General features: G+C 36.0%; 1 protein-coding gene across 5 annotated transcripts in view; it reads left to right on the top strand.

Moving 5' to 3' along the window:
- The window catches only part of HPSE2 (heparanase 2 (inactive)), a 568,967-nt gene that overhangs the window by 324,416 nt on the left and 217,502 nt on the right, over positions 1-27,049 (top strand). For all 5 annotated transcript variants that reach the window (XM_074373795.1, XM_010971071.3, XM_045507507.2 and 2 more), the window contains exons 4-5: positions 17,998-18,171; positions 25,457-25,628. In XM_074373795.1, the coding sequence (XP_074229896.1) occupies positions 17,998-18,171; positions 25,457-25,628 (346 nt within the window). The remainder of the gene's footprint in view (positions 1-17,997; positions 18,172-25,456; positions 25,629-27,049) is intronic.

Raw genomic sequence — 27,049 nt, forward strand, 5'->3', positions numbered from 1 at the left:
ATTTCTTACCTCTCCACTTGAAGGTCTGTTTTCCAGACAGAATTAAACTTACCATCTTTTTAGTTATTCATTCAACAAATATCTATTGAGTGCCCACCGTATTCCAAACACTGTATCACTGAGGTTATAATAATGAACCAAACACACACCAATCCCTTCCCTCATAGAGTTTACATTCTACTGAAGAAGTCAGATAATAAGATAAATATTTAAAATGCATTGTAGGTTATAGAGTGACAAGTTGCCAATGAGAAGAAAGAGCAAGATAGGAAGTGTGTCAGTGTATGTGTGTGTGTGTTCAGGGATTTTTTGTATGTGTATGGGGAAGCAGAGAAAATTTTAGAAATGGTGGTCAGGGAAGGTGTATTAATCAAGATAGGTTATGATATGCTGTGATAATAAGTTCAGATATCAGTGGTTTAGCCCAACAAAAGTTTACTTTTTGTTCAGAGGGAGTCTAATATAGGTGATTCATCACTCCATCCAGGGATCAGGATTCCAGGCTTCCTCCATATTGTGATGCTGCCACATTGATATATAATGTCTAGGGGCAGAGAGAGATGGAGGGTGGATCAGTAGCCAATAAGTAACTTGTTTTGGAAGTGACACATCACTCTTGCTCATATTCACTTTTGCCAAAATCAAGTCACATGCTCCCACCCTTAGCTGCGAGGGAATCCAGCAAATGTCCTCATGTATGCCCAGGAAAAGAAAATGGTGCACTGATCATGCCATTTTTAATTCCTGCGAAAGATGGCTTCGCTGAAAAAGAGACATTTGAATAACGTGAAGGAATTTTCTGAGAAGTTTAAAAATTTTGTTTGTTTCAAATGTATTATCAGTCACAACCCCTTTCTCACTGAAAACTTGGAAACATCTTCTATTCTTCCATCTTCTCTATCTAACCAATCAAAAGTCTAACTGTTGTCTATAGTATTGAAATAATTTCATATATTCTATTTCTCTCTCTAGCCCTACCCTGCTTTCCAGCCCCCAAATCCATCTTCCCTGCCACACTCAGAGTGAAAGTTCTAAAGTAAAAAAGCCTGTTAATTTCTGCTTTTCCTTAATTATTTTTACTGATATAAGCCAATTTGTACCCATGCATCTGATAGATATTTAGGTTGCTTTCATGTCTTGGCTATTATAAATAGCGCTGCTTTGAGCACTGGGGTGCATATATCCTTTCGAATTAGAGTTCCCTCCTGATATATGCCCAGGAATGGGATTGCTGGATCATATGGTAAGTCTATTTTTAATTTTTTGAGGAATCTCCATACTGTTTTCCATAATGGCTGCACCAAAGTACATTCCCATCAACAGTGTAGGAGGGTTTCCTTTTCTCCACACCGTCTCCAGTATTTATTGTTTGTGGACTTTTGAATGATGGACATTCTGACTGGTGTGAAGTAACAATACCTCACTGTAGTTTCGATTTGCATTTCTCTGATAATTAGCAATATCGAGCATTTTTTCATGTGCCTATTGGCCATTTGTATGTCTTCACTGGAGAATTGCTTGTTTACGTCTTCTGCTCATTTTGGATTGGGTTGTTTGTGTTTTTGTTATTAAGTTGTATGAGCTGTTTCTATATTCTGGAAATATTAAGTTCTTGTCAGTCCTATTACTTGCAAATATTTTCTCCCATTCTGTACGTTGTCTTTTTGTTATGCTTATGGTTTCCTTTGATGTGCAAAAGCTTATAAGTTTAACTAGGACCCATTTGTTGTTGTTGTTGTTGTTGTTGTTGTTTTTGCTTTTATTTCTATGGCCTGGGTAGACTGCCCTAAGAGAACATTGCTAACATTGATGTCAGAAAATGTTCTGTCTATGTTTTCTTCTAGGAAGTTTATAGTGTCATCTTATGTTTAAGCCTTTAAGCCACTTTAAGTTTACTTTTTGTGTGTGGTGTGAGGGAGTGTTCTAATTTCATTGATTAATATGCTGCTGTCCAGTTTTCCCAGCACCACTTGTTGAAGAGACTGTCTTTTCTCCATTGTATATTCTTGCCTCCTTTGTTGAAGATTAATTGATCTTAGGTGTGTGGGTTTATTTTTGGGTTCTCAGTTCTGTTCCTCTGATCCATATGTCTGTTTTTGTACCAATACCATGCTGTTTTGATTACTGTAGCTCTGTAGGATAATCTAAAGTCTGGGAGGTTGTTCTTCCAGGTTCATTCTTTTTCTTCAGTATTGCTTTGGCAATTCTGGGTCTTCTGTGATTCTATGTAAATTTCAGGATTATTTGTTCTAATAATCTAATAAACGTTCTGTGAAAATGTTCTGGGTAATTTGATATGGATTGCATTAAATCTGTACATTGCTTTGGGTAGTATGGCCATTATAACAATATTGATTCTTCTAATCCAAGAGAATTGGATATCTTTCCATTTCTTTAAGTCATCTCTAGTTTCCTTAATTAATACTTTGTAGTTCTCTGTGTATAAGCCTTTCAATCCTTGGTCAGATTTATTCCTAGGTATTTTCTTTTTTTGATGCAATTTTAAAAGGGATTGCTTCTTTTCTTTTCTGATATTTCATTGTTAGTGTAAAGAAAGGAGACTTCTGTATGTTAATCTTGTATCCCACTACCTTGCCAAATTCTTTTATCTGCTCTAGTAGTTTTTGTGTGGAGTCTTTAGGGTTTTCTATGTGTATAATATCATGTCATCTGCATATTGTGACAATTTTACCTCTTCTTTTCCAATTTGGATCTCTTTTATTTCTTTTTCTTGTCTAATTGTTATAGCTGGGACTTCCAATACTATACGGAATATAAATGGTGAGAGTGAGCATCCTTGTCTTTTTCCAGATTTTAGTGGGAAGGCTTTCAACTCTTCACTGCTGAGTATTATTTTGGCTGTGGGTTTGTCATAAATAGCTTTTTTTATGTTGAGATATGTTCCCTCTCAACCTACTTTGGTAAGAGTTTTTATCAAATGTGTGTTGAATTTTGTTGAATGCTTTTTCTGCATCTACTGAGATGATCATGTGATTTTTGTCCTTTCTTATGTTGATGTGGTGTATCACATTGATTGATTTGCATATATGTTGAACCATCTTTATCTTTCTAGGATGAACCCTGGTAACCAAAGTAGAGCTAAATCTCATACTGAATCTTAAAATTAATCTCTCACTTCACATATGTTTCACCATATTATTTAGATTTTCATATGTAACTTGATATAATCTCAAAGATGACACCCTTTGGATTTCTGTTATATCATCAGTGCAGTCCATTAAATCTGACTGTGATTTAGAACTTTATCTTCTATTTGACTTTCACAACTTCTTGTTTCCTTGTATTTTCTCTAGAGCAGCTTCATAGATTCATGGATACTGAGAGCAAAGAGCATATGGACATTGGCAATCACCTTGTTTAACCACCTCCTTTTATAGATGAATAAATTGAAGCTCAGTGAAGATAAGGAAGTTGAGTTGAGTTTCAGGATTCATACTGGAAGCAGAATCCTTATCTCCTGACCCCCTCTTTGTGTAGATTTGGTCTTGGGTGTTCTTGTGCCTGATATGCTTACATTAGGCTTACCTGTGGTATGAAGAGCCACATCGTATTCCCCCTGATTTAAACCATCACCACCAGGAAATCTGGTGGCATGAGAGAACCTATGTTTCAAGAAAGTACAAATACTTAAGTATGACTGTAGCAAAGAGAGTAAAAAGGGGATGTGCAAGGGAAGAGGAAGGATAGGGAGACAGGGACTCCTTCATAAAGAACCTTCAGGCTGCTATCCTAAATGCAACAAGGATTGTAACAGGGTTTTTTGTTGTGAGGCAGAATAAAGCTATAATATAAATGACAAATAGAAATTAATAATGCTATAAAAAAAGATTCAAACATCTTGTTTTAAAAGGTTAACATGTTTACTCTTTGAAAACTTCTTATAAAACATAATAATGTACTTCATATGTTGAACAGTTACAAACGTCAAGGATATACTTCAGTTTGGTTTTCTCTTGGTTTTCTCATCTCTAAAATGAAGCTAAGTATCTCATTTGATTATTATGGGTATTCAATGAGAGTCTGCTTGTAATTGTCTGTATTGCTTATATTCTTTGATGTGAAAAAAAATGGCTGGCTAGAATTCATTTTGTCTGTTGAACTACCTAACCACTTCTATGTATAGCTTTTAAGTCTTGAATTATTAACTTGCATTAGTGTACTTGGGAATTAAGCCTGCCCAACGTGCAGGTGATGAGAGTAAATGGCTTTGATAGCTCAACCTTAATGACCTCCATACCATTTTTTTTTTAATATCCAAGAAATTCAAGGATTTGAGAAACATGGAAAATAACTACTGGAAGAATAGTTTGGCAGTGGTGACTAGAAATACTCTTTTTTTTTTCCCTCCATAACTTTTTATTTTGAAAAATTTAAAATTTGAAGGAAAATTGAAAGACTAGATTCATTAATTGTTTACATTTTGCCACATTTGCTTTCTTTCTCTCTGTCATCTATCCATCTGTCTATGTAAGCTTTTGCTGAATTGTTTGAAAGTGAGTTGCAAACATCATGACATTTTCCCCCTAAATACCTTAGCATAGATCTCCTAGGAACAAGAGCTTTCTCCTGCATAACCACAATACCATTACAATACCAAAGAAACTTGATTTTATTGATTCAGTATAATCTAATGTATAATTTCATATCCTAATTTTTCCTAATTTTCCCAATAATGTCCATGGTAGTAGCTATTAGCACTCCCTCTCCCTCAATCCTGCATCTAAACAAGAATCATGCTTATATTTAGTTATCCTGTCTCTTTAGTCTTCTTTAATCCAGAACTAGTTTCCCAATTATGTTTTGTCTTTTGTGACATTTACATTTTTAAGAGTCCAGACAGTTTTCTTGTACAATGAACTTAAATCTGAATTTGTCTTATTGTTTCCTTATGATTAGATTCTGTTTAAATATGTTCGACAAGAATATTACTACAAGAATAGGTGATGTGTAGATCTCCTCTTTAGAAAGTTCTCTGGGCTGTAGTATGGAGATGGAGTTCAAGGGTGCTAAATGGGTAGCTGTGGTAGTTATTTGTGTACATGATACAGTGGCCTGAATTAGGATAGAGGTGATTTGGACTGAGATAGGGAAAATCTGGGAAAGTTTAGAAGATGAATTTGATCATCTTGATCATAGAAAAGGAGGAGCCTAGGATAATTTCCAGGATTACTAACAAATGACTATGACATTCATTCATTCATCAATTCAGGGAATATAAAAAAAGAAATGTCTATCAGGGTAGCTGATGAGTTTAAGTATCATTTGAAATGCCTGTGGATCATTCAGATTAGAGATGACAGTCTGGAGTTTAGATGAACCCTGGATTGGAGATTTAAATTTGGGCCTGAATTATTAGCATATAGGTATGTAAAGCCATTGGGATGGATCAGATTACCTTGAAAGAGTATTAGGTGAAGAGAGATGGGGTGATAAAGCATTTTTTGGTTTTATCCATGGCTCATAGTCCAGGGAGTCTTTTTGTAGAATTGTTGCTTAGTTTTTCAGAATTTTAAGTTCTGGGGCTATTCCTCTGATTTGGTCTTAACTCACCAACTAAACTCAGAATTGTTGAGTCTCATCACAGACTGCATTTGTCCCAGCTAGAGAATCACTGGTGCTGACCCTGTACACATAGTGATCACATTTAATCCAGGTCCTCTTGAGTAAGTGTCGGGCTGTCTCCCCAAAAGGAGCCACACTCTAGTTAAGATGAGATTGCCAGACCTCCTCTATTGTTACTTGATTCAACCCCAGAAAGTGCTGAGACATATTATGCAAATCAACCAAATAAAATAAAGATGATCATATATTGTCTGTGCATGTGCACATGTGTGTTTCTGCAGTGTGGATTGCAATTCTTTGATGGAGTAGTTCCAGACTGACCTAGCAGAAGAAAAAGAAAAGAAACCCAAAGAATGTTCTGTCCGCTCCATTTGATGCTTTGACTTTATCAAACTTGTGTGCTATGTTTCTGCCTGTAGCTCTCAACATATGGAGAAAAGAAAGTCAGGACTCAATCATTCCTCCCCACTCCTCCAAGAAATCTTTTATCTTTCCTCCACAGGTAGAAGTCTAAGTCATCAACAATACCATAGAGTGTTTTATTGACACTTGTATGTTCTATTACCAAAAACCTTCCCATTCCCAGCACACTTAGAATCATGTCAGGTGAATATCTACAAAATGGGAATTCTCATTCAGTGATCTCTAAAGAGGAGATGAAGGCGATTGGGGCAATGTGGGAGGAAAAGGAAAAGCCTAAATAATTCTTGCAGGGAAAGGGAAGGCTGAGCCCAGTGGGGAAGGCTGAGCATCCAGCTGCCAATAACTGTTACTTAAGGACTGACATTTTCCAGATCTCACTTCAGGCAAGGCAACACCTGATTTCACTTAAAACTGTAGCATCTGCCCTGCTGCTTTCCCCTGACCGGGGCCCACGCCTCACCAGGGCTAAAAGAAAGGAGGATGCAGTTATCGGGTGAGTGGGGGTTGGGATGAGTGGGAACCTCTTGAGAGCCTCCATCAGAGTCTTGATTTGATTGTGCAGCTGACCTAGGAGGTTTCTCCCACATGCTAACACACACTAATAATATAGACAAGTGCCAAGAAGAGAGAGAGATAGCCGACACAGTCATTTACACATCGTTCTATATTTTGTTTTGGTGATTGTTGGTGGTGTTGATTTAATAGCTGTGACTCTCTAGCTTCTGCTTTCTTGAATCAACAACACTGCTTTATATGTGAGCAAGACAGGATTTTTTCCTCTTAAATATATTGGCCTTTCCAAGGAGAACTGTAAAAGTTGATCAGGAAACCAATGTTCAAATATTTTGTTATTTTCTATTGTGGTCTTTAATGCCTTCTCTGCCTTTATGTACACATATACACATATACATATGTGTGCACACAAATATTTACAGTGAAAGCTGAGAACAATTAAGGGCCAGAATAGAATAAATGCATTTATGTATGTATAGGTATATGTATGTTTACCCAAAAGATGATTCAAATTCCCTGATGTTAATTTTAATCTAAAAGATCTCCATTAAGGTTATAATAAGACAAAAGCCCAAATTGCAGCCAATGCAGAAAACTTTTAAAGCACAGAAATGTTTGTTGTGGTGATTTTTTTTTAACAACAACAGTATTATATTTATTGTTTTGCAGCCTGCTGTTTTTCACTTAGCAGTATAATATTTTTCCCATGTCAAAAATATTTTTCTGTGATGCATTTTTTTGAATTTTACCTTGTTTATTCACTCTCCTTTTGTTGGAAATGTAGCTAGTCACAGTCAGATTCTCTCTGTCTCTCTTTCTCTGCCTTTAAACAAAGCTGTGATGAACATTCTTACGTAGTTTGTATGCAGTTCTGTGTATTTCCTCAGAGGAAATGTTTAGAAGTCATTTTTGATTCAAAGGGTATATACTTTTTTAAAGCTTTTAATATATATTGCCAAAATGTGTCTTTCCAGAGGAGGTTTTAAAGTCTTATGAGGATTATCTGATCTGAAATTTGTATAAACAAATTGGGGTTTAGATCAGAGGATTACAAACTACAAGAGAGTTCATTAGTGTATATCCTAAAGGTGTCTAGACCAGAATAATTGGGACAGTTGTCATTAAAGACGATGCAAGGGCCCAGGATGTAAGGCTGAATAATCAAGAATTCATTGACTTGGGGGGGTTCTTTCCTGGGACATGGGATTTAACACCCAGCAAGGATACAAGGGGATGGGGCAAACTTGCTGCCAAGATGTCTTCAGAAGCCTAGAAAAAAGTAATGGCCATGTTGAAAAAAGTAGAAATGCCTGAGTTATCCTGGCTGTTGGTACAGGGAGAAACAAAAGACAGAAGGAAGTGACCATGCTGTAATGGATATATTAATAAGGCCCTTGATCAGGCATCTTCAAAATCCAGTCTCAGAAGTACATCCTCAGCTCCTGTTGATACATACTAGCGAATTCTCACAATTCCTTGGCTGCATAGTTTCCTCATTTCATTAACTGGGTAATGCTGGGCTTTAGTCCTAGTCATCAGCCTTGCAGCTAGAAGAGAGGGCAGGGCAGGTCCTGAGGGGGCACCTGATATCTTGCAAGGAGAGGCTTCTGAAGCATTTTCCAACACAGGGCAAGTGCTCCCTATTACTAGGGTGGGCCACCTTGTAAGCTCTGGGGGGTTCAGAGGGGTTTTCAGCTCCAACATCTGGGGCATCCATCCATATGCCCCCGTCTCATATTTCATGATGCTTGGGTTTTCCAACCAGAGCCCTGATATTACCACAACAAACCTGTCTTGACTGAGTGTTCAAATGTCTCTGAAGCTCTGTAACTCTATCACATCTTCAGTCTTCCGCTTAGCTATGTCTGCTCTTCTATCACAGAAGTTTTCTGGCTCTCACACTTAGCTATTTGTTGCTTGTTAACAGCCCTCAGTTTCTCATTATTTTTCTTCAGCGCCTCAGTACAATTTTGCAGTAATCTATAACTATGCAGTCTTTGTAGACACCCCCCACCCCCCACATCTGTTAAATTATTGCAGCTGCCTCCCTCTACCTATTGTTTTCTTAACTCACCACCACTGAAATCTTTACTACCACTCAAGATGGGTAGTTAGCGAGCTAGTCCCAAATCCCCATATTACTGCCTGCTTTCTTTGACCATTCTGTCATTTCCAGTAGTTCAAGTATGCCAAGAAGCAGATACAAAGATAGGATTAGATGTGCCAGAAATTGATTGGGGGCTGGGGGAGTTGGCCAAAGAAAAGAAAGTTTCCAGGCTAGTCTAATGTTTGTGGGGAGAAGAAACGAAGAATAAGTTGGGAGACTTGAGCTATATAGCACAGTTCTGAAAAAGGTTCTGTCAGGCTGATGGAGAGTCCTCAAGCCAAATTTGTCTGCAGGAGTCCTGCAACCTGCTAGAATAGACTTGCCTTAATCTCTTTGGCCATCATGTTCAGTCAGTTACTGGGAACAGCTCATGGGAAGTGTGGCCTCAGCATGAACACAGTGGTGAATGAGAAAGGGGAGCAACTGGAGTCAATAACCAGTTATACCTCCTGTAGCAGGATTTCTGAGTGGCATGTTTCATGGTTCACATACACACCGAGTCATTGCTTAAAGTCAGTAAATATTCATGTTCAATACTAGCAGATGAGAGTGTCTGAAGGGATGTATTCAGGAAAGGGGATTCTAGAATCTATAATTCAAATTCAAAACACACATACAGATAGTACACATAGGGATCAGACTTTGTTATACCATTAGTATTATAGCTTTTTATTCAGAATGGGTTTGTACAGCCATTCTTGTCCAGTCTAAAGAAGTGACTCCCATTTGTGCCTTTGTTTTTATTTGTGGAAATACGTACCAAGTTTCCCATAACTGACTGACAAATGAGTCTTTGGGACACAAGAACATTATAAACTGAGAACTCCTGTAACCATGAGAGGCCCCTTGGCCTCGTGGGCACTTTGAGATAGAAATCAGCAAGTATGTGCTCTAATCACTGTTTCAGTGGCTTAAGCAAAGAGACTTCTCTCTCTATGCCCTTTCTGGACAAAGACTCTTCAGGCTTGGCAACTACATTCCACCTTCACATCCAAAAGAGAAATAATATAGTATAAAAGTGTGGCTTTTCTATGTGATCAACATGACTAGTGCATATGTTCCTGTCTCATTTTTCTATCCTGTGTTGATAATGTGGTTGTATCTGAGTTACTGTATCTCAGCCTATAAATTCCTTTGAAAGCAAGATCCATGCCTCATCTTTGGGTACGCTCAATACCCAAATGATTAATTCAGTACCAACAAGTATTTGGTGACCTTTTTCCATAACTCTGTCCCTCCTTTCCCAGTCCAGCTCTTTATTGTTCCCCATTAAAATCACAGTCTTTGGAGAGATGTGCCATATCTGTGTGTAAACATTTCTCTTCTCTGCATTATTAAGCTCCCAATCCCCTCACTCATGGGAGAGCTGGGTCTATCCTAGAGCCAAAATGTTTTTAAGTAAAACAGGAAGTGTTCTACTTCTTAGTGCCATACAGTAAGATTTATCACTGGCTCAGTGGGACCTTTGCCAAAAAACTAGTTAGTATGTCACCATGATATTTTAAGAAATATCTTCCTAAGAAAATGTTTTTATGACTAAAGAAGCCAGTTTCCACATTGTCCCTAAACCAAAATATGACAATCGCCGCTTCTGCCTTCATCCCACCAGAACAACAAGCCATGTTCAGAGGCTTCAACACACATGTATGAAAGTAAGCTTTTTGTTTTTTTATTATTACTGACGTGTTCTGGAAAAAGATGGACTGTGGACATTAAGGTGATGACATGATCTCTTGAGAATGCTTCCCAGTCTTTCAGTGATCTACATTTCTTCAATTCATATATGCTTTATAGTTTTCAAGAAAATTTATATCCATTTTCTTATTTGAAATTTAAAATAGCCTTGGAAGGTAGGCAAAAGAGGTATTATTATTGATACCTGAAAATTAAGGAATCTGAAGTACCATAGAGTTAAATGATGTGTCTAAGAAGTAAATTTGTGACCAATAATTAGAAAACTGAGATAACAGGATGAACTATAATCTTCAGGAAGTAAAATACTGCAAACAATAAATATATACGTAGCCGCATGGTGTGCTGGGCACTGCACCTAGACTCAAGGACACCAGGACAAATAAGAGCAAGACATCAAAGAATTTAAAATCTGTGAAGTGGTCCTCAAACTTATCTAGTATAAGATCAATATCATTAAAAATAATATTTTTTATTATAGTTGTAAATAGACAAGGTAACAAATCAAATAGTACAGAGGAGCTTATGATGAGAAGCAGTAGTCTCCTGCTCCTTCTCCTCTCATCACCGCCTATCCTAGCCCCTCTTCCCAGGGGCAACCTTCCTCATTAAAATGTGTTACAGCCTTTTTCTTTTTAGTACGTTTATTAAGAAGAAAACAAAAAACTAGACAAAGAAGTATAGAGAATACTGAAAAAATGCTCATCTACCCACTAATAACTTTTTAAGATTAATGAGTATATATGGACATACGTGCTTCAAATCCTTTTTTTTTTTTTAAGAAAGCCAACTTTTCAGGTATCATTAAAGCCCATCTGAATGTTCTCTAATCCCATTGCCCTCCATCTCAACATAGAGGTAGCCACTAACCACTGTATTTTTAATTTACATTTCTCCTCATTTTTCTTTTGTACTATATGCGTAGGACACATATGTGTCTCTATAGTATATTGTATAAACATATAGTGTATTTCCATAATGAATGTATAATATTTTTGTGTGTTTTAACAATTTGTGTAAAGAGTATCATACTGCATCTCACTTTTTTTACTCCACATTATGTTTTTTGAGATGTTCCTCTTCTAATACATGTACGTCTGGTTCATCTTCTTTAAACTACTTATCAGTTCTCATTGATGGACATTTGGGTTGTTTCTAATTTATTGTTACTGTAAACAACATTTCAGTCAAAATTCTTGTTCTTGATCCTTATACACTTCTGAAAAAGCTTATCTGGAGGGAGAAAGTGTTTAGTTTCTGACATTAAGCATGACATTAGCTGGAGACATTTTTAAATAACTGTATTAAGGTATGATTGACCTACTATGGGACATACTTGAACACAGCTCAGTTGATACTTTGATGTCCTCTGAGGCAACTGCCTCCTGCTTCCCCACCCCCTAGAAAAAAAGCACTTAATGGACAGGGGCCTGTTTGGGGTAGGGTTAATACTGGGATGACTTCCTAGGAATTGAGTTAATGCCTCATCTTGACAGAATTCTGGGGAAGCACAATTGGAAGCCGAAATTACTTAGCAAATCACTATTTAATTCCCAGGTGACACTTATGGCTCCATAATTTCTACAGAAGAGGAGTTTAGAGGTGGCTATCAGTTTGGAAGGTGAGGGATGAGGCCCCAACTAAGAGTTTTATTTATACAGCACTTTACATAAGATTATGTAAATTATCTTATTATTATATAAATAAATTATTATATAAATATTAGTTATTTCTGTCAAAGAGTTGGAGGTGGGGTAGGGTAGCTGTTACTTTGGGAAATAAAAACAGGATGAAAAAGAGAGAAGCTAATCCTAGAGAGGGAGACAAGGAGGGTGAGAAACAAGAAACCTTTGGGTGCTCAAAAGAAAAGGGAGCAGGGGGAAGGGCTGGTATAGGCTGCTTTGAAGACAGTGGTTATCTGTAAATCAGAAAATCCCTATGACATTTCCATTCTCCCTCCTTTATAGCTTTGTACTTCTCTTAACCTTTCAAAATATTTTGTTTAGTTAAGATTTATATCTTCAGTCAAAATCTCTCCCCTTAATTCTTGGTCTGTATAGTCTGACCACTCAAAGTCTTTACTTATATGTCAATTAGTTATCTCAAACTTAATGTATCCAAAACCAAAATTCTGAGCTTTGCCTTCCACCCCCCCCATCTTCTACATTTCCTTCTTAAATGTCAAGTTCATCTTTCTGTTGCTCAAGTCAAAAGCTTGAGTTTTCCTTCACTCTTTTCCCCTAATACCCCATATCTAGTCTTTGCAAATCTTAATCAGTTCTATTATTTAAACATCCCAGGAACCCAACCACATCCACCACTCTACTGCTACCACCCTGGTCCAAGCCTCTATGAGCTTTAGCCTGAATTACTATTATAGCAGCTTGCTAGTTTCTTTGCTTTCACCTTTGCCCTCTGTTCCCCCTGCAGTCTCTTTTTAGCTCATCCAGGGTGATGATTTTAGAATATGAATCTGGTCACTTTCAAAACCATTCAGTGGTTTCCTGTGTCATTCAAGATAAAAGCCAAAGTCTTTACAAAGACCAGTAAGGCCCTACACAATCCAGCCCTGCTGTCTCTCTGACCTCATCTTCTACTGCTCTCCCTTTCATTCATCCTGAGGCAGCCACACCGGCCCCACTGCTGTTTTTTACAATCATCAGTGTCATACCTGTCTCAGGCCTTTGCCTTTACTATACCCTCTGCCTGGAATTCTTTCCATAGATAACCCTCTGACTTGCTTCCTAACTTCCACTGGGGTCTCTGTTCAAATGTTACATTATCAGTGAGCCTTATTTAAAATACCATACCACCTTCATTGGTTCTACTATCCCCTACCCTGTTTTAGGGACCCCACTGACCCCCACTGCAGCTACATTAAAGGTAAACTTCATGGGGCAAGGACCTGTTTTCTGATTTGTTCATGGCTTTAACCCTAGAGACTATGATGTTGCCTGGCATACAGCAGGTACTCAATAAATATTTGTTGAATAAGTGAATGAATCCTACTCAAAATTCTAGCCACCTAGTTGCTTAGATTAGCAGGAGGCCTATTTTTTGTATGTTGGATTGTTTATCTATTTTGTTTTTAAAGTGTCATGTCCTGAGGAAACTAAAGAAAATGACTATCATTTATATCTTAGAGTGAATTCATTGATCTTCTCCTTTTGAAATATAAAGCTGAGATTAGCCTTGTTGAAGAAATGACTTTTGACAGATCATGGTCTTGGATCTTGATTTTTTTTTTTTTTAATTTAACCTAACTCTGGTACTACTCTAGTTTCTCTTTTGTTTCTGTCTTCCTTTGGTTGTCACAGAACTTCAAGAAGTTAGTTCAATGTACCAAATTTGATTATTTTTTCTCTACCACTCATTCTTTAACTTCACACCTCAACCTAAATCTAGTCTCTAACCTCATTTTTCTGATTAACCATAATACTTTTCTTCTTCTTTCTCCCTTTCTCCTCAATTTCTCACCAACACCTACTGGCATTGACCAGTATCTCCTTGAAACTGTCTTATTTTGGGTTCCTTAAGAATACATTTCTGACTCTTCTCCTTCTCTGTCCTTTTTTCCCTCCTTCCCAATCTTTATATGTGGACATTTCTGAAGATTTTGTCCTCAGTCATTTTGTACTTTAGAACTCTCAAGAACTTTCATGGCATCTACTATCAGCACTTTATAGATGACTCCAAAACCTATCTCTTCCATCTCTCTCAGGCCCAGCTCCTCATTTTCAACGGCCTGCTAGGCAAGGCTCCTTAGCATTATATTCCTGAGATGCCAAGGCAACCTGAATAGAGGATATAGAGGCATTGGCACCCTCTGGTGGAGAGAGTAGAAAGTTGTCTTTTAATATCTGCTTGCTTGGATGGCACCTGACTACAGATATTCTGAGGAAGATTACATTTGTTGAGCATCTACTAAATGCTCTGTATTCAAATATACATAATTTTCAGGTAACTCTGAGTACATTTCTTGAACTAGCAATAATAGCTATTACACAGATCTCTCATTAGGACCTTTCAGTTTCTTACTAGACCATTTTAATACAACAACAGAATTTGGGCTGTGAGAATTCCTCAGCATGATTTTGAGGCAGGAAATTGTTCTTGATAGATGCTCTGAAAGACATAATGAGATACAGTACCTGCCTTAAGGAAGTTGACAGTTTAACTGGGGAAGTAAACCATTCACTCTGGACAAGTGACTAAATCAAGAGGTAAATCCCAAGGTAAGGCAATGTCACAGGAGATGTCACAAGGCACTCAGATGCCAACAAATGATAGAGATGTTGAGTTTAAAGAAGGTTAATTTGAGGTCACTGTAGGGAAATTGGTGTATTCACAGAAGAATGGCTTCACAGAGAAGGCAGTTCTTAAACTTATCCTTAACAAAGTATTTCTCAAACTTCTAGCACTCTAGTTCTCAGTTTCTGCTGTGTTAACAAACCATCTATATTGTTATTTCTCCACATTTTCATTATACTGACATTTCTTTTGTAAATGCCTTTTGCCTTGTCTTAAACCAGTAAATCCATGAAATCACAGATTTGATTGCTTTTGTGTTTGATATATATTTGTTTTTCCAATATACATGAAGCAAACACAGGATATCCTCACTATATGAAAATAATCAGATCTAGAAAAAGGCCACTTTAAAGGGACTCAATCTACCTAAAGAGAATATCATTTGTATGAAGTTTTGATGCAAAAGTTTGATTAGGGTTTTGATTCATAAGTAAAATTAAAAATTATGAAAGTAAGTATATTTCATTATAAACTTAACAAATTATAAACTGTTACTGCAATTATGAACAAATTGAACAGAATGATATTTAATTGGATACTGAGTATTTTTCTGATAAAATAATTTAACTTTTATAGCACAATCATAAATATTAAAGACATCAAAATAGACCTCATTTGATCTTTTAATATTCAAATTATTTTCTGAGCAACCTATTTTGTTATCACCCTTGTGAGTTTTCTTTTGTTCAGGTAACTGATCTAATTATTCTACATTCTTATTTGTTAGTGGATTTGCATGTGATTTGAGCAATTATCATACATTATTTTCATTGATCTCATTAAACCCTGCCTCTTTTGCTCAGATTTGCAACATAGCTTTCCAAAAGATTTATACTGGGTTTGCATTATATTGGAGAAATTGAATCATTGAATTGATTGGTGAGGATATTGCCAAGAGGAAGGAATTTTTATGTCAGGTCTTGGTTCAACAGTGAATATTTTGGTGTAAAGATTACTTTTATTTTCCTAAGCATCCTTTAACTCTAGGACAGCCCTCTCAAACTTTTTATATCAGAGAAAGATTTGAAATATTCTCAAATCTCAGGGAACTTCTAGATAAAATTTACATCTAAAGCTCATAGTATGTTAGTGTGATCATTTAGTTGTAAGTATTATAATCCAATGTCTTTCAAATAGCATGATATTTTCCTGAGAATCTGTTTAGTTTGGACAACATCTTAGCCTATTCTTTTGTAGGTTCCCCCTCCCCACAAAGGATACCAACTTCAATGTAGATCAGTGGTATAGATAGAAGAAACTTCGCTTTTTCCTGTGAAAAATTTCCTACTAGATTTTTTTTGTACCTTACCCAAGTAGGTCTAAAAGCATTATCACAAATTTTTATCGTATAAATGCTGTTGAGGTATGGTATGTAGTACAAGGTAAGTTGCAACAGGTTTTTTTCCCTCCTATTTAAAACTAAAAATGACTTTTAGACAGCCTTTCTAGAAAAGGGGGGGAAAAAACACGTAGTTAACTTTCTTTCTTGAGATTAATCCTTTTTTTTTTCTTTTCATGAATTTGAAACTTACAAGGCAAACATATGTTTTTTTAAAGTAACTGGTTTAAGCCAAAATGGGATATAATTCTTCTAAAGATAGGCTTGTCAGGTTTATTTTTTAAAAGTTTATGAATTTAATGTGGTTTTCAACATGAAAATAAATGAACAGTGTTGAATAGTAAGCTTACTAAAATTATATATCAAAGCAATATGAATAAAATTGTAGCCTAAGACATTTTCTATAAGAGTTTATAAAAAACCATTTTCTGACTGAGTGGCATAGTCAGGCTTAGGTAGATAATTACAAAATTAGTATACACATGTGTTGGTTTCATGATCACTTTAATTGGCCTATAAATGCATTTTAATTTTAATTGCTATTTTGAAACTAAAATAAATAAGTTGATTTCTTTAATGTGAAACCTATGCCTTTTCTTTCTGTTGCTTAGTTACTTGATTCTGGGTTCAATATGAGATAAGTTCCTATGGATTTTCTTTTCAACTGAAATGAGACAATTTCTGTCCTTTTTCTTGATGCTGCTTAAAAAGCACTTCCTTATGCACATACAAAGATGAAAATGGCAGAAACCCTATATCCCACTTCAAAAACTGATAATGGATTCAATTAAATGATTACAGTCCTACCTTATAGTTCTAAAAGACCTACTGCTGATGGGGTACCTTTGTCACTTTGCATCATCTTTTGCAGAACCCCCTAATGACATCTTGTGGAACCCCACCTGGTGTTCCATATTCCCTTTGAGAAATCCTGCTCTACGAACCTGGATAATGAATACTAGGATAATGTGAACCCCTATACATAATTATTAACCTAAAACTTTTTTCAATATGTGTACCACTTAAAGTCATGTCATCCGTACTTTGGGAAACACTGTCTAAAAAAAACAAGTAAGATCTGGTTATGTTTAAAAGAGAAGAAAAAGTCATGACAAATGAGGATAATCAGAGCAAAGGCCCAGTGGGGCAGGGGATTCTGTAACAAATAGAATTGGATACACCTACAAAGAATTCATTGACAATAATAGAATAGGCTGAAAAATTATAGTTGAGTTGTAGAGGCCTTGAAATAAAGAAAGTAAAGGTCTTGAAAATCCACTAAGGTTTTGAGGGGTAAATGAAACTGATGGAAGTGATTGGGGAAAGATGAATCTGGCAGGATGGGAAGAATCTAGAAATAGAGAGGCAATTACATTGTTGTGATAATTTATGCAAGTGGAGATGAGAGCCAGAGCCAGAATGGTGGCAAATAAACGTGAAGGAGTAGAATGGAACTTGGTGAACAGCATTCATGGTACCTGGGATCAACCTAACAATGAACATATTTCTATCATTGGTTATGGTATTTCCATTCTCAGAAATAATAGAAGTGTGGAATTGAGTGAAATTTTTTTTGGGAGTGCTGTTAGACTGAGTTATTTTCTAAGACTCCCCAGCCAGTCATCTTTCCTGGCCTTATCTCCTGACACTGTTCCTATCATTTCATAAATACAGATCCAACAGTGCCAGATTGTGTGATTTTTCAAGAAAAGCTAGAAATCTAGCTACTTTTGTAATATCTTCTCATTTTTCAATGTTAGCATTTCAGTTTTTTTTGTTGTTGTTAACAAAATATTCTGTGGACTAGACTTAGTTGCCAGTTTACCACCTTTATCTCAAATTGTGTGTGCTGCTTTCTGAAATCACCTTGAAATATACTCTGAACCAAAAGGTAATAGTCCTTTTGGAAGCCTCTCTGTTCAATTCCTATTAGCAGGAAGCTCATAGAAATGCTTTTTGTAGTAGCTAATATTTTCCTTTTTGAGGATGTTGATTTGAAAGTTACAAGCCTTTCTCTCCTTCTTCCCAGCCAGGTCTCTAGACAAACTTTATAACTTTGCTGATTGCTCTGGACTCCACCTGATATTTGCTCTAAATGCACTACGTCGCAATCCCAATAACTCCTGGAACAGTTCTAGTGCCCTGAGTCTGCTGAAGTACAGTGCCAGCAAAAAGTACAACATTTCTTGGGAACTAGGTAATGGTAAGTAAAGATGCTATTTCTTCTGAACTGACAAGATAAAGGGTAAAAAATAAGTTGGCCTAGGATATAGTCTCAGACATCTTTAATACAGTGGCCCAGAAAACGTCTGGATTGTTTGACTTCTGAGTTTACCTTCCAAATAGTAAAAGACCAAATAGTTGAACAATAGATTTAGTCAATCCACATCATTTGATCTGTAGTTATCTCTAGTTACTTCATTCCAAATATAGAGGAAATGCCAAATTGATTATGATTAACAAATTGATGTTAAACCAGATACAACCTATCCTCATAGCCTGAGCTGCATTTTACAATGTATGTTCTATGGAACAGTGGTCCTACAAAGTTACCTTTATAATAATTCAGAAGAGTTTGGTCAAGTGTATTTGGGGACTGGTCTGCATGTACCTCTTGAAGGTTCACAATGCACATTAGCATATAAAAGGCTCTGAGAAGTCCTGCTGCAATGAAATCTGTATAACATTTTTTAACACAGCATTTCTTAAATCATTTAACCAGGGTTCGTTCCAGGGGTGTGCAGTCTGTGAAGTCAGTCACATAGGATCCCATGCTTAGAAGAGACTCATACTTGGCTTAATGCTCGGCTATCACCATCTTAATTTTTTAACAAGGGGACCCAGATATTCATTTTGCATGAGGTCCTGCAAATTATGTAGCCAGTCCTGTTTAATCATTGAAGTGTATGTGTGTATGTATTTATGCAGTTTAGAATTTGAAGTTCTCATAAGGTAGCAAGGAATGTGGATTTTATAAGAACAAGTGTTCTTTTTTCTATCAATAGCCATTAACCAGAATGTAGCTCTCTTTTCTTTTCCTAGAGTAGGGGAAATTGGGGGAAAGTTAGGGACCAAATGGAGACCTAAAGTGAACAGAAGATAATTTGGCTATAGCGGGCATAAGTATGGTAGCCTAAGATTTTCATCTTCCCAACCAGCCTAGGTGTCATACATTCTAGAAAAAAAGCAAGAGTGGTGTAATCAGCTTGGAACTAGGCAAAATTATTGTGTAGTAGGCAAAGCCCTTTACTGATCCCTCCCTCTCCCAGTTTGTATTTCATGCTCCTTGACATTCTTTGATATTTTATGTTGTCTACCCATAGCCACCTCATGTAACCTTACTCTGCTACAATATCAGACTCCACCCAGCTTAGCTCTCTTCCCCAAACATAGCAAAATATTCTTCAAACAATGCATTCCCCAAATGGCATTATGCCTGTCATGAGGGACCAATTAGGTATTATGTTGAGAATGGGTGGTAGAGCCTCTGGTGAGCTGGAGAATGTATGCTCTGCCTAAAATGTTTCTAAATAAAACTCATTTGGAAAACAAACAAACAAACAAAACACTCTGCTGATTGTAGATAAGCTCAAAGCAATTAAAACTTTCTTATAAGTGGTTGATGCGAATACTTCCTCCAGGGTTTTTGTCATCTCTGAATTTGGGAGCTTATTCAACTAGGTAAATCTTTTATTGGTATAATGGAAATGATTTGTTGGTGGGGGTGGGTGGATAGTTTCTGTTTCTTTCTGTTTACATCTGTCTGTTCCAAATAACTGAGAGTTTGCCACTTTCCATCCTTCCCCCAAATTATGCTAAACAGTTTAGAGGTGGAATTAATTACATTTTTAAATGTTGTTTAGTTACCGTAGCCACATAGCACTTGATTCTCATCTTTTTAAGTGTCTCTTCAGGGCTTAACAAAAACAAAGAATCATTTCTGAGGAGGTGAAAAGGCACAGTCATAGATAAGAAAATAGGTAGGGATATAGATAAGAATCTATAGGGAAATAGCCAAATCTATGAATTTAAAAATTCATTAAAATGAAAAGTATCTGGAATGTTCTTGTGAGCATTTCTATCTAGGTAGAGGTAGATGATTTTTGAGTCTGTAGTCAAGAAGATTAGAGTTGATCTGTTCCCTCCCCGCTTCCTTTTATTTTAAAAACTGCGTTTCTGTTTTTTGATATGACTTAATAGTCTACCCAACTCAACATATCATTTAGGGTTTGAAGAAGATTTATTTTGCTGCTTCTTCTAATTCATTTTACAACTACTGATAGTTTTCTCATCCTAGCATCATATCCCCTAAAATATCTGGTGTATTCTGTTCACAACTATTCTGTATTGGGTATTCAGGCCCTTCCCCCTCAAAAATTATCTGGTCATCCTCCTCGCCTGGACGGGTCTCTCTAATCTTTTATCCATTTTCTTCTTTGTAACCTTATCTTTTTGGACAGATGTAATAGTTTGATCATTATCCAGATTCAGGGAGTCAGTTCTCTTATCACTTGTCCTCTCATCACTCATCCTCTCATGTACCAACATCCTGTTAATAAGTACTTTATCTCTAGAGCAAATCTAGCATTGGAAAAACTAAAATAGACATTTCTTTGATTGTTTCTCCTAGGGTGGCTAAACTTCAAGTGACTAACTTACTTATTTTCCTCCTTTGAAATCAGTGAATAATGTGGGCTACAGAGTACAAAAGCAAGGTATACCCAGTGCAAGAGGTGAAGATTCAGAAAATTTAGGATGTCAAAGTTCATGAAAGAATGACTTTCTTGATACAAGATTTTTAACAACTATGTTCTATAGATATAAAATGTTTCCTTAAATGTCATAAATTATAAACTATATTTGATTAATGCTAGATGATGATTGTAATTATTTGCATTCTATTAGTCATTGATTAATCTAAAGTAAGGAATAACTGGGAGAATTTTGAAGATGGGAGTCAAATCTTGGAAATGTAAATTGACTCTAGTCCAATTCTGTTCCAAGGAGATGGTGTTTATTCTTTAGATGGCTATCCTTAACAGAAATTTTCTGAAGATAATGCAGCATCTCTAATTGAACACTACATTATGAATGGCTCCCCAAATTGTTTCCCCAAATAGATCTGCTCACTTCTGTGAACAAATAAAAGTGGTTGTAATTAATTACTGAATCAGTGTCATACATTCATACCTACACTTGACCCATACATTCACCAATTACTCTTTATGATATTAGTTATATGACTCAGTTCCCTGGAACCTGATATCTACTGAGAAATTTCATAAAATCAAATTTCTGACAATTACATAATTTAGTCCCTTAGCGATGATGATTCTGGCAGCCCAGCTTTATTTATTCATTCATTAACTCAATATTTATTAAGTTTTTAGTCTGTTTTTGTGGATAAATGCATGATGTATTTATGTATAGCCATTTATACATTTTCATTGTGTATATTTTGTATATAGAACAGTTCTAGCCTTGTGAAGGCCAAACACAGGACTGAGCAACCCTCTTCAAACACATTGCCAATTGTTTATGTGGCTAGATCATAGCCAAGAGCTTTAGAGAACTGTATTTTCATAGAATAGAGTTTGATGATTAAAGAAGAAGAGGGGAAAAGAGGAGGAGAAGGGAAGATGAGAAAACATACAGAGTTTCTTTACCTGGTAACTTTTCTCCTTTCCTTCTCCTTGCCTGCTTCTCACCTTCATCACCTTTATCTCTATTCTTTCTGCACAGACTTCCACCTACATACATACCCTTGTGCTTTTAGTAAATTTATAGACTTGCACAACCACCTCCACAGTTCAATTTTAGAACATTTCCATAACTCCAAAAAGATCCGTCATGCTAGTTTTCAGTCGGTCTCTGTAACCATTCCCAGTCTCAGGGAACATTAATCTGCTTTTCGTCTTTATGGATTCATCTTTTATGGATATTTCATATAACTGGAATCACACAATATGTTGTCTTTTGCATCTAACTTCTTTCATTTAGCATCTTTTTGAGGTGTATCCATGTTGTAGCATGTAAAAGTAAATTCCTTTTGATTGCTGAATAGTATTCCAATGTATGATACGTGTGTGTGTGTGTGTGTGTGTGTGTGTGTGTGTGTGTGTGTGTGTGTATACCACATTTTGCTTTTCCATTCACCAGATGACAGAAACAATTTGGATTGTTTCTACTTTTTTGGCTATGATAAATAATGCTGCTTAAATATTCACATCAAGTCTTTGTGTAGATATATGCTTTCATTTCTCTTAGGAAGATACCTGGGAGGGGAGTGGAGTTGCTAGTTTGTAAGATAAATTCATGTTGTTTTTTTTTTTTTAACAAACTACCAAACTATTTTCCAAAGTCGCTTTACCAATTAATATTTTCCCTAGCAATGTATGAAGACTACAGTTTTTCTGCATCTTTGGAAATACTTGTTAATGTCTATCTTTTTGATTACAGCCATTTTATTGGGTTTGAAGTAGTATCTTAATATGGTTTTAATTAGCACTTCCCTAATGACAAGTGATATTGAGCATCTTTTCATGTGCTTATCAGCCATTACATCTTCTTTGGTGAAATGTTTCCTCAAATCTTTTGTCCTTTTAATTCGGTTACCATATTATTCAGTAGTAAGAGTTTTAAATATATTCTGGATGCAAGATCTTTACCAAACATATGATTTGCAAATATTTTCTCCCAGTGTATAGCTTATTTTATCGTTTTCTTTATGGCATCTTTTGAGATGTAGAGATTTTGAATTTTGATAAAGTTCAATTTATCAATTTTTTATTTTGTGTATTGTTCTTTGGGTATCATATCTTTGCCTAACCCAAGATCGTGAAGTGTTCTTCCTATATTTTATTCTAAAAGCTTTATAGTTTTTGCTCTTACATTTGGGATAAGATCCATTAGGAGTTAATTTTTGAGTATGACGTGAAGCAAGAATCTAAATTCATCTTATTGCATGTGGCTATCAAGTTGTCCTAGCACTGTTTATTTAAAAGCCCATCTTTTCCCTACTGAATTCTTTTGACACTTTTGTCAAAAATCAGTCGACCATAAATAGGTTTATTTGTGGGCTCAATTCTCTCCCACTGTTCTGAATGTCTGTCCTTGGACTACTGTACTAGGACTACAGTGTCTTGCTCACAATAGTTTTATAATGAAAATTGGGAAGTGTAAGTCCTTCAACTCTGTTCTTCTTTTCAAAATTATTTTGGCTATTCTAGGTGTTTGCATTTCCATGTAAGCTTTAGGGTCAGCTTATTAATTTCCTCAGTAAAGCCTGATGGAATTTTAATAGAGAGCATGACTCTATAGAACAGTTAGGGAGAATTGCCATCCCAATAATACTGCATCTTCCTATCCATGAACATAGATTATGTCCCCATTTACTTAATTTTTAATTTCTCTCAGCAATGTTCTATAGTTTTCAGTGTACAAGTTTAACACTTATTTTGTTAACTTTAAGTATTTTATTCTTTTTGATATAATTGTGAATGGAATTATTTTCTTAATTTCATTTTTGTATTGTGCATTGCTAGTATTTAGAAATATAATTGATTTTATATATTGATCTTTTATCTTGCTGAATTTGACTTTTAGATCTTATATATTTTTCCCTATGTGTGTGAATTCTTTAGGATTTTCTGTATACAGAATATATTGCCTGAGAATAAAGACAATTTTACTTTTTTCCCCTTCCAATTCAGATGCCTTTTGTTTCTTTAACTTGCCTGGTTGCGCAAGTTAGAACCTCTAATGCAAATGTTAAATATAAGGGTGAGAGCACACATCTTTGCCTTGTTCCTAATCTTAGGGGAGAAACATTCTGTATTTCAATTAAGTATGCTTTACCCTTCAGCGTTCATTCTTTCACCAGTAAGTATGTAGGTTTTCCTCAGATACTATTTATCAGATTGAGGAATTTCCCTTCTACTCATAGTTTGTTGAGTATGTATCAGGAGTGAGTGTTGAATGTTTGTCAAAGAGTCTGTTTTTTGGGTTTTTTTCATCTATTGAGGTGATAATGTGGTTTTGGTCTTTTAATCTGTTAGTATGGTATTTTGCATTAGTTGGCTTTTGATACTAAATCAGCCTTGCATTCCTGGTATAAATCCCACTTAGTCATCGTATTATAATAGTTTTTACATATTGCTGGATTCAATTTGTATTTTGTTGGATATTTTTAAATCTATTTTTATGAGGGGTATTTATCTGTAGTTTTCTTGTGATGTCTTTGACTTTGTATCAGGGGAATATTGGCTTTATAAAATAAGTTGGGAATTGTTCACTCTTCCTTCATTTTCTGGAAGATTTTGTGAAAAATCATGTATTATTTCTTCCTTAAATACTTGATAGAATCCATCAGTTAATCCTTATGAGTCTGGGCTTTCTTTGTTGAAACAATTTTAATGACTCATTAAGTGTTTTTGTTATGATAGACCTCATCAGATTTTCTATTTCTTTTTGAGTTGGTTTTAGTAATTTGTGTCTTTCTTGAAAATTTTTTTCATTTCACCTAAATTGTGTGAAGTATTGGCATAAAGATATTCATAGTAGTCCCTTATCCTTTTAATCATTGTGAAGTTCTTAGTGGTGTTTCCTCTTTCATTCCTAATTTTGGTAATCTGTGACTTCTCTCTTTTTTTCTTGGTCAGTCTAGCCAAAGGTTATGTCAATTTTGTTGATATTTTCAAAGAACCAATTTTTGCTTTCATTGATTTTCTGACTTTTTGGTACAATGACCATCTTTAGGAAGCTTTCCTTTCTTAATGTTTGTATTAATTTCATAGGCCTGTCATGATAAATTACCACAAGCTTCATGGTATAAAACAACAGAAATTTGTTCCCTCATAGTTCAGGAAGTCTGAAATCAAAGCATTGCCAGGGTTGATTTCTTCTGGAGGCTCTAAGAGAGAATCTATTCCATGCCTCTCTCTAGCTTCTAATAGCTGCCATAAAGCCTTGGCATAGAAGCATCTTTTCCGTCTTTGCCTCCATCAACACATGGCCTTTCTCTCTGTGTGTCTATGTACTTGAATCTCCCTCTTCTTTCTCTATAAAAACACCAGTCATTGGATTTAGAGCACTAAGTCCAATATGACCTCATCTTAAATAATTACATCTTCAAAGACCCTGTTTCCAAATAAGGTCACATTCTGAAGTTCCATCTTGACAAGAATTTTGGGGGACACTATTCAACCCAGTACTTTATATTTATTATAAAGTATGACCTGAAAATCAGTATGGTCTCTCTACTGTTGATTAGGTGATTTTTTTGTGAAGGTTAGTTTGAAAATAAAAACAATGGTAGAATGGTACTTGACTTTTTTTTGTTGGGATGGTTTCTCAAGTTAAGCTACTTTGCATCCTTTTTTTATTTTATTCACATTGCTAAGAAAAAGGCAGAGAGATCTGTGGACAGGAAGGGGTTGACAGAACCTCACCCTTCTCAACTCTGACTTGCATATCTGTTTTTAATCTAGAGCCAAATAACTATCGGACCATGCATGGCCGGGCAGTAAATGGCAGCCAGTTGGGAAAGGATTACATCCAGCTGAAGAGCCTGTTGCAGCCCATCCGGATTTACTCCAGAGCCAGTTTGTATGGCCCCAATATTGGGCGGCCCAGGAAGAACGTCATCGCCCTCCTAGATGGGTAGGTCAGATTATTTAGCAGTTTTTATAACACTGTTCATTAAATGGAATGAATTAATGTATTTGTATTCTTCCTTGTTAATTCTGGTCTTAAGAGGGACAGAGAAATTTTTTCATAGTGACATTTCCCATCGTAAATCAGGGGTTCTCCATCAAACAGTGGAAGAACTTCTTATCTCTCTGGGCCTTTCACAGTCAGCAGAAGTTGGTGGGATTCAGGAGGGATATCACAATCTCCAGAACAGGTTGGAAGGGATGATTTAAATGTGTTTTAAAAAGCACATTAAATATTCCAGCATTGAATAGCATCATTTAATATTTTTAAAAAGGCAAAATATTATCTACTTATTCTTGTGACTTCTTATGGAAAGTAAAGCTTGACAAAATCCTGTCCAGTGGAGCTGGGTTAAAAAATTGAGAAATGCTAAAAATATTTGTACATTAAAGCACAACTTAATAGATAAATTTATTAGTAGGTATTCTAGAGAATTGCTATCAGTGATATATTTAATTTTGACTGAATCTAATAATCATTTTTAAGCATTGGTTGTGGTTGGGGCACTATGTTAAATGCTCTTTGCCCCAGTCCTGCTGGTGGGCCAGTCCCAGATTAAATAAGTGGACCATCTATGCAGGTTGGGTCCATTTATGCAGGGTTGAAGGGAATGTCTGAGGGAATAGCATGAGGAAGGATGAAGATATATATTGAATCCAAGGCACAAAATGGAGATATAACTAGAGCAGGAAGGGTGGGAACAAGGAAGATGTGATAGTCAGGAATTCATCTAGCACATAGAGAATGCACTAAAGCACACCTTTTATGCAGCATCTTATCATATTTTGGGATGAGTATGGTTATTCCTATACATTCAAAGACAAGTAAGATGTTTTCCAGTGAAGTATATAGCCCGAGTGAGGTTAGATCAATGCCATACGAGTATAAACAGATATATTCTAGGAAAAAGAAACCTCTGACCAACCTCCTAGATGGCCCTTGTGACTTACTGGCTCTTTTAACACTCTCTCTTTCCTTTTTTAGCTTAGTCTTGAGCTAATATAGCAGAAATTATTGAAGGTTTAGGAAGGTGGAATGACTTACATTGTAACAACATTAACAACTTGAAATTTAATTTTAGGCATTTTCCTCTTTACAAAGAATCTCCAAGCCCCACTTTAACTCCTATCCTTTTCCCACCCTTCTTTTTTCTGTCCTCTCTCAGTGGGAGCATCCCTTTTTTCCTGCAGAACAATTTTCTGACCTTGACCCTTACCCACAAATGTAGCTCTGGGCTTCCCTTTGCATACATTTCCTGAACTTCGAAATTACTGTTGGCAGGGTGGGGTGAGGGGTGGTGGTGGCGGAAAGGTTGGTTTTATTTTACATGTTACAATTAGGAAATAAGAATCACATGTGTAGGAGGG

Source organism: Camelus bactrianus, chromosome 11 (genome assembly GCF_048773025.1).
Source record: "Camelus bactrianus isolate YW-2024 breed Bactrian camel chromosome 11, ASM4877302v1, whole genome shotgun sequence".
Lineage (NCBI taxonomy): Eukaryota > Metazoa > Chordata > Mammalia > Artiodactyla > Camelidae > Camelus > Camelus bactrianus.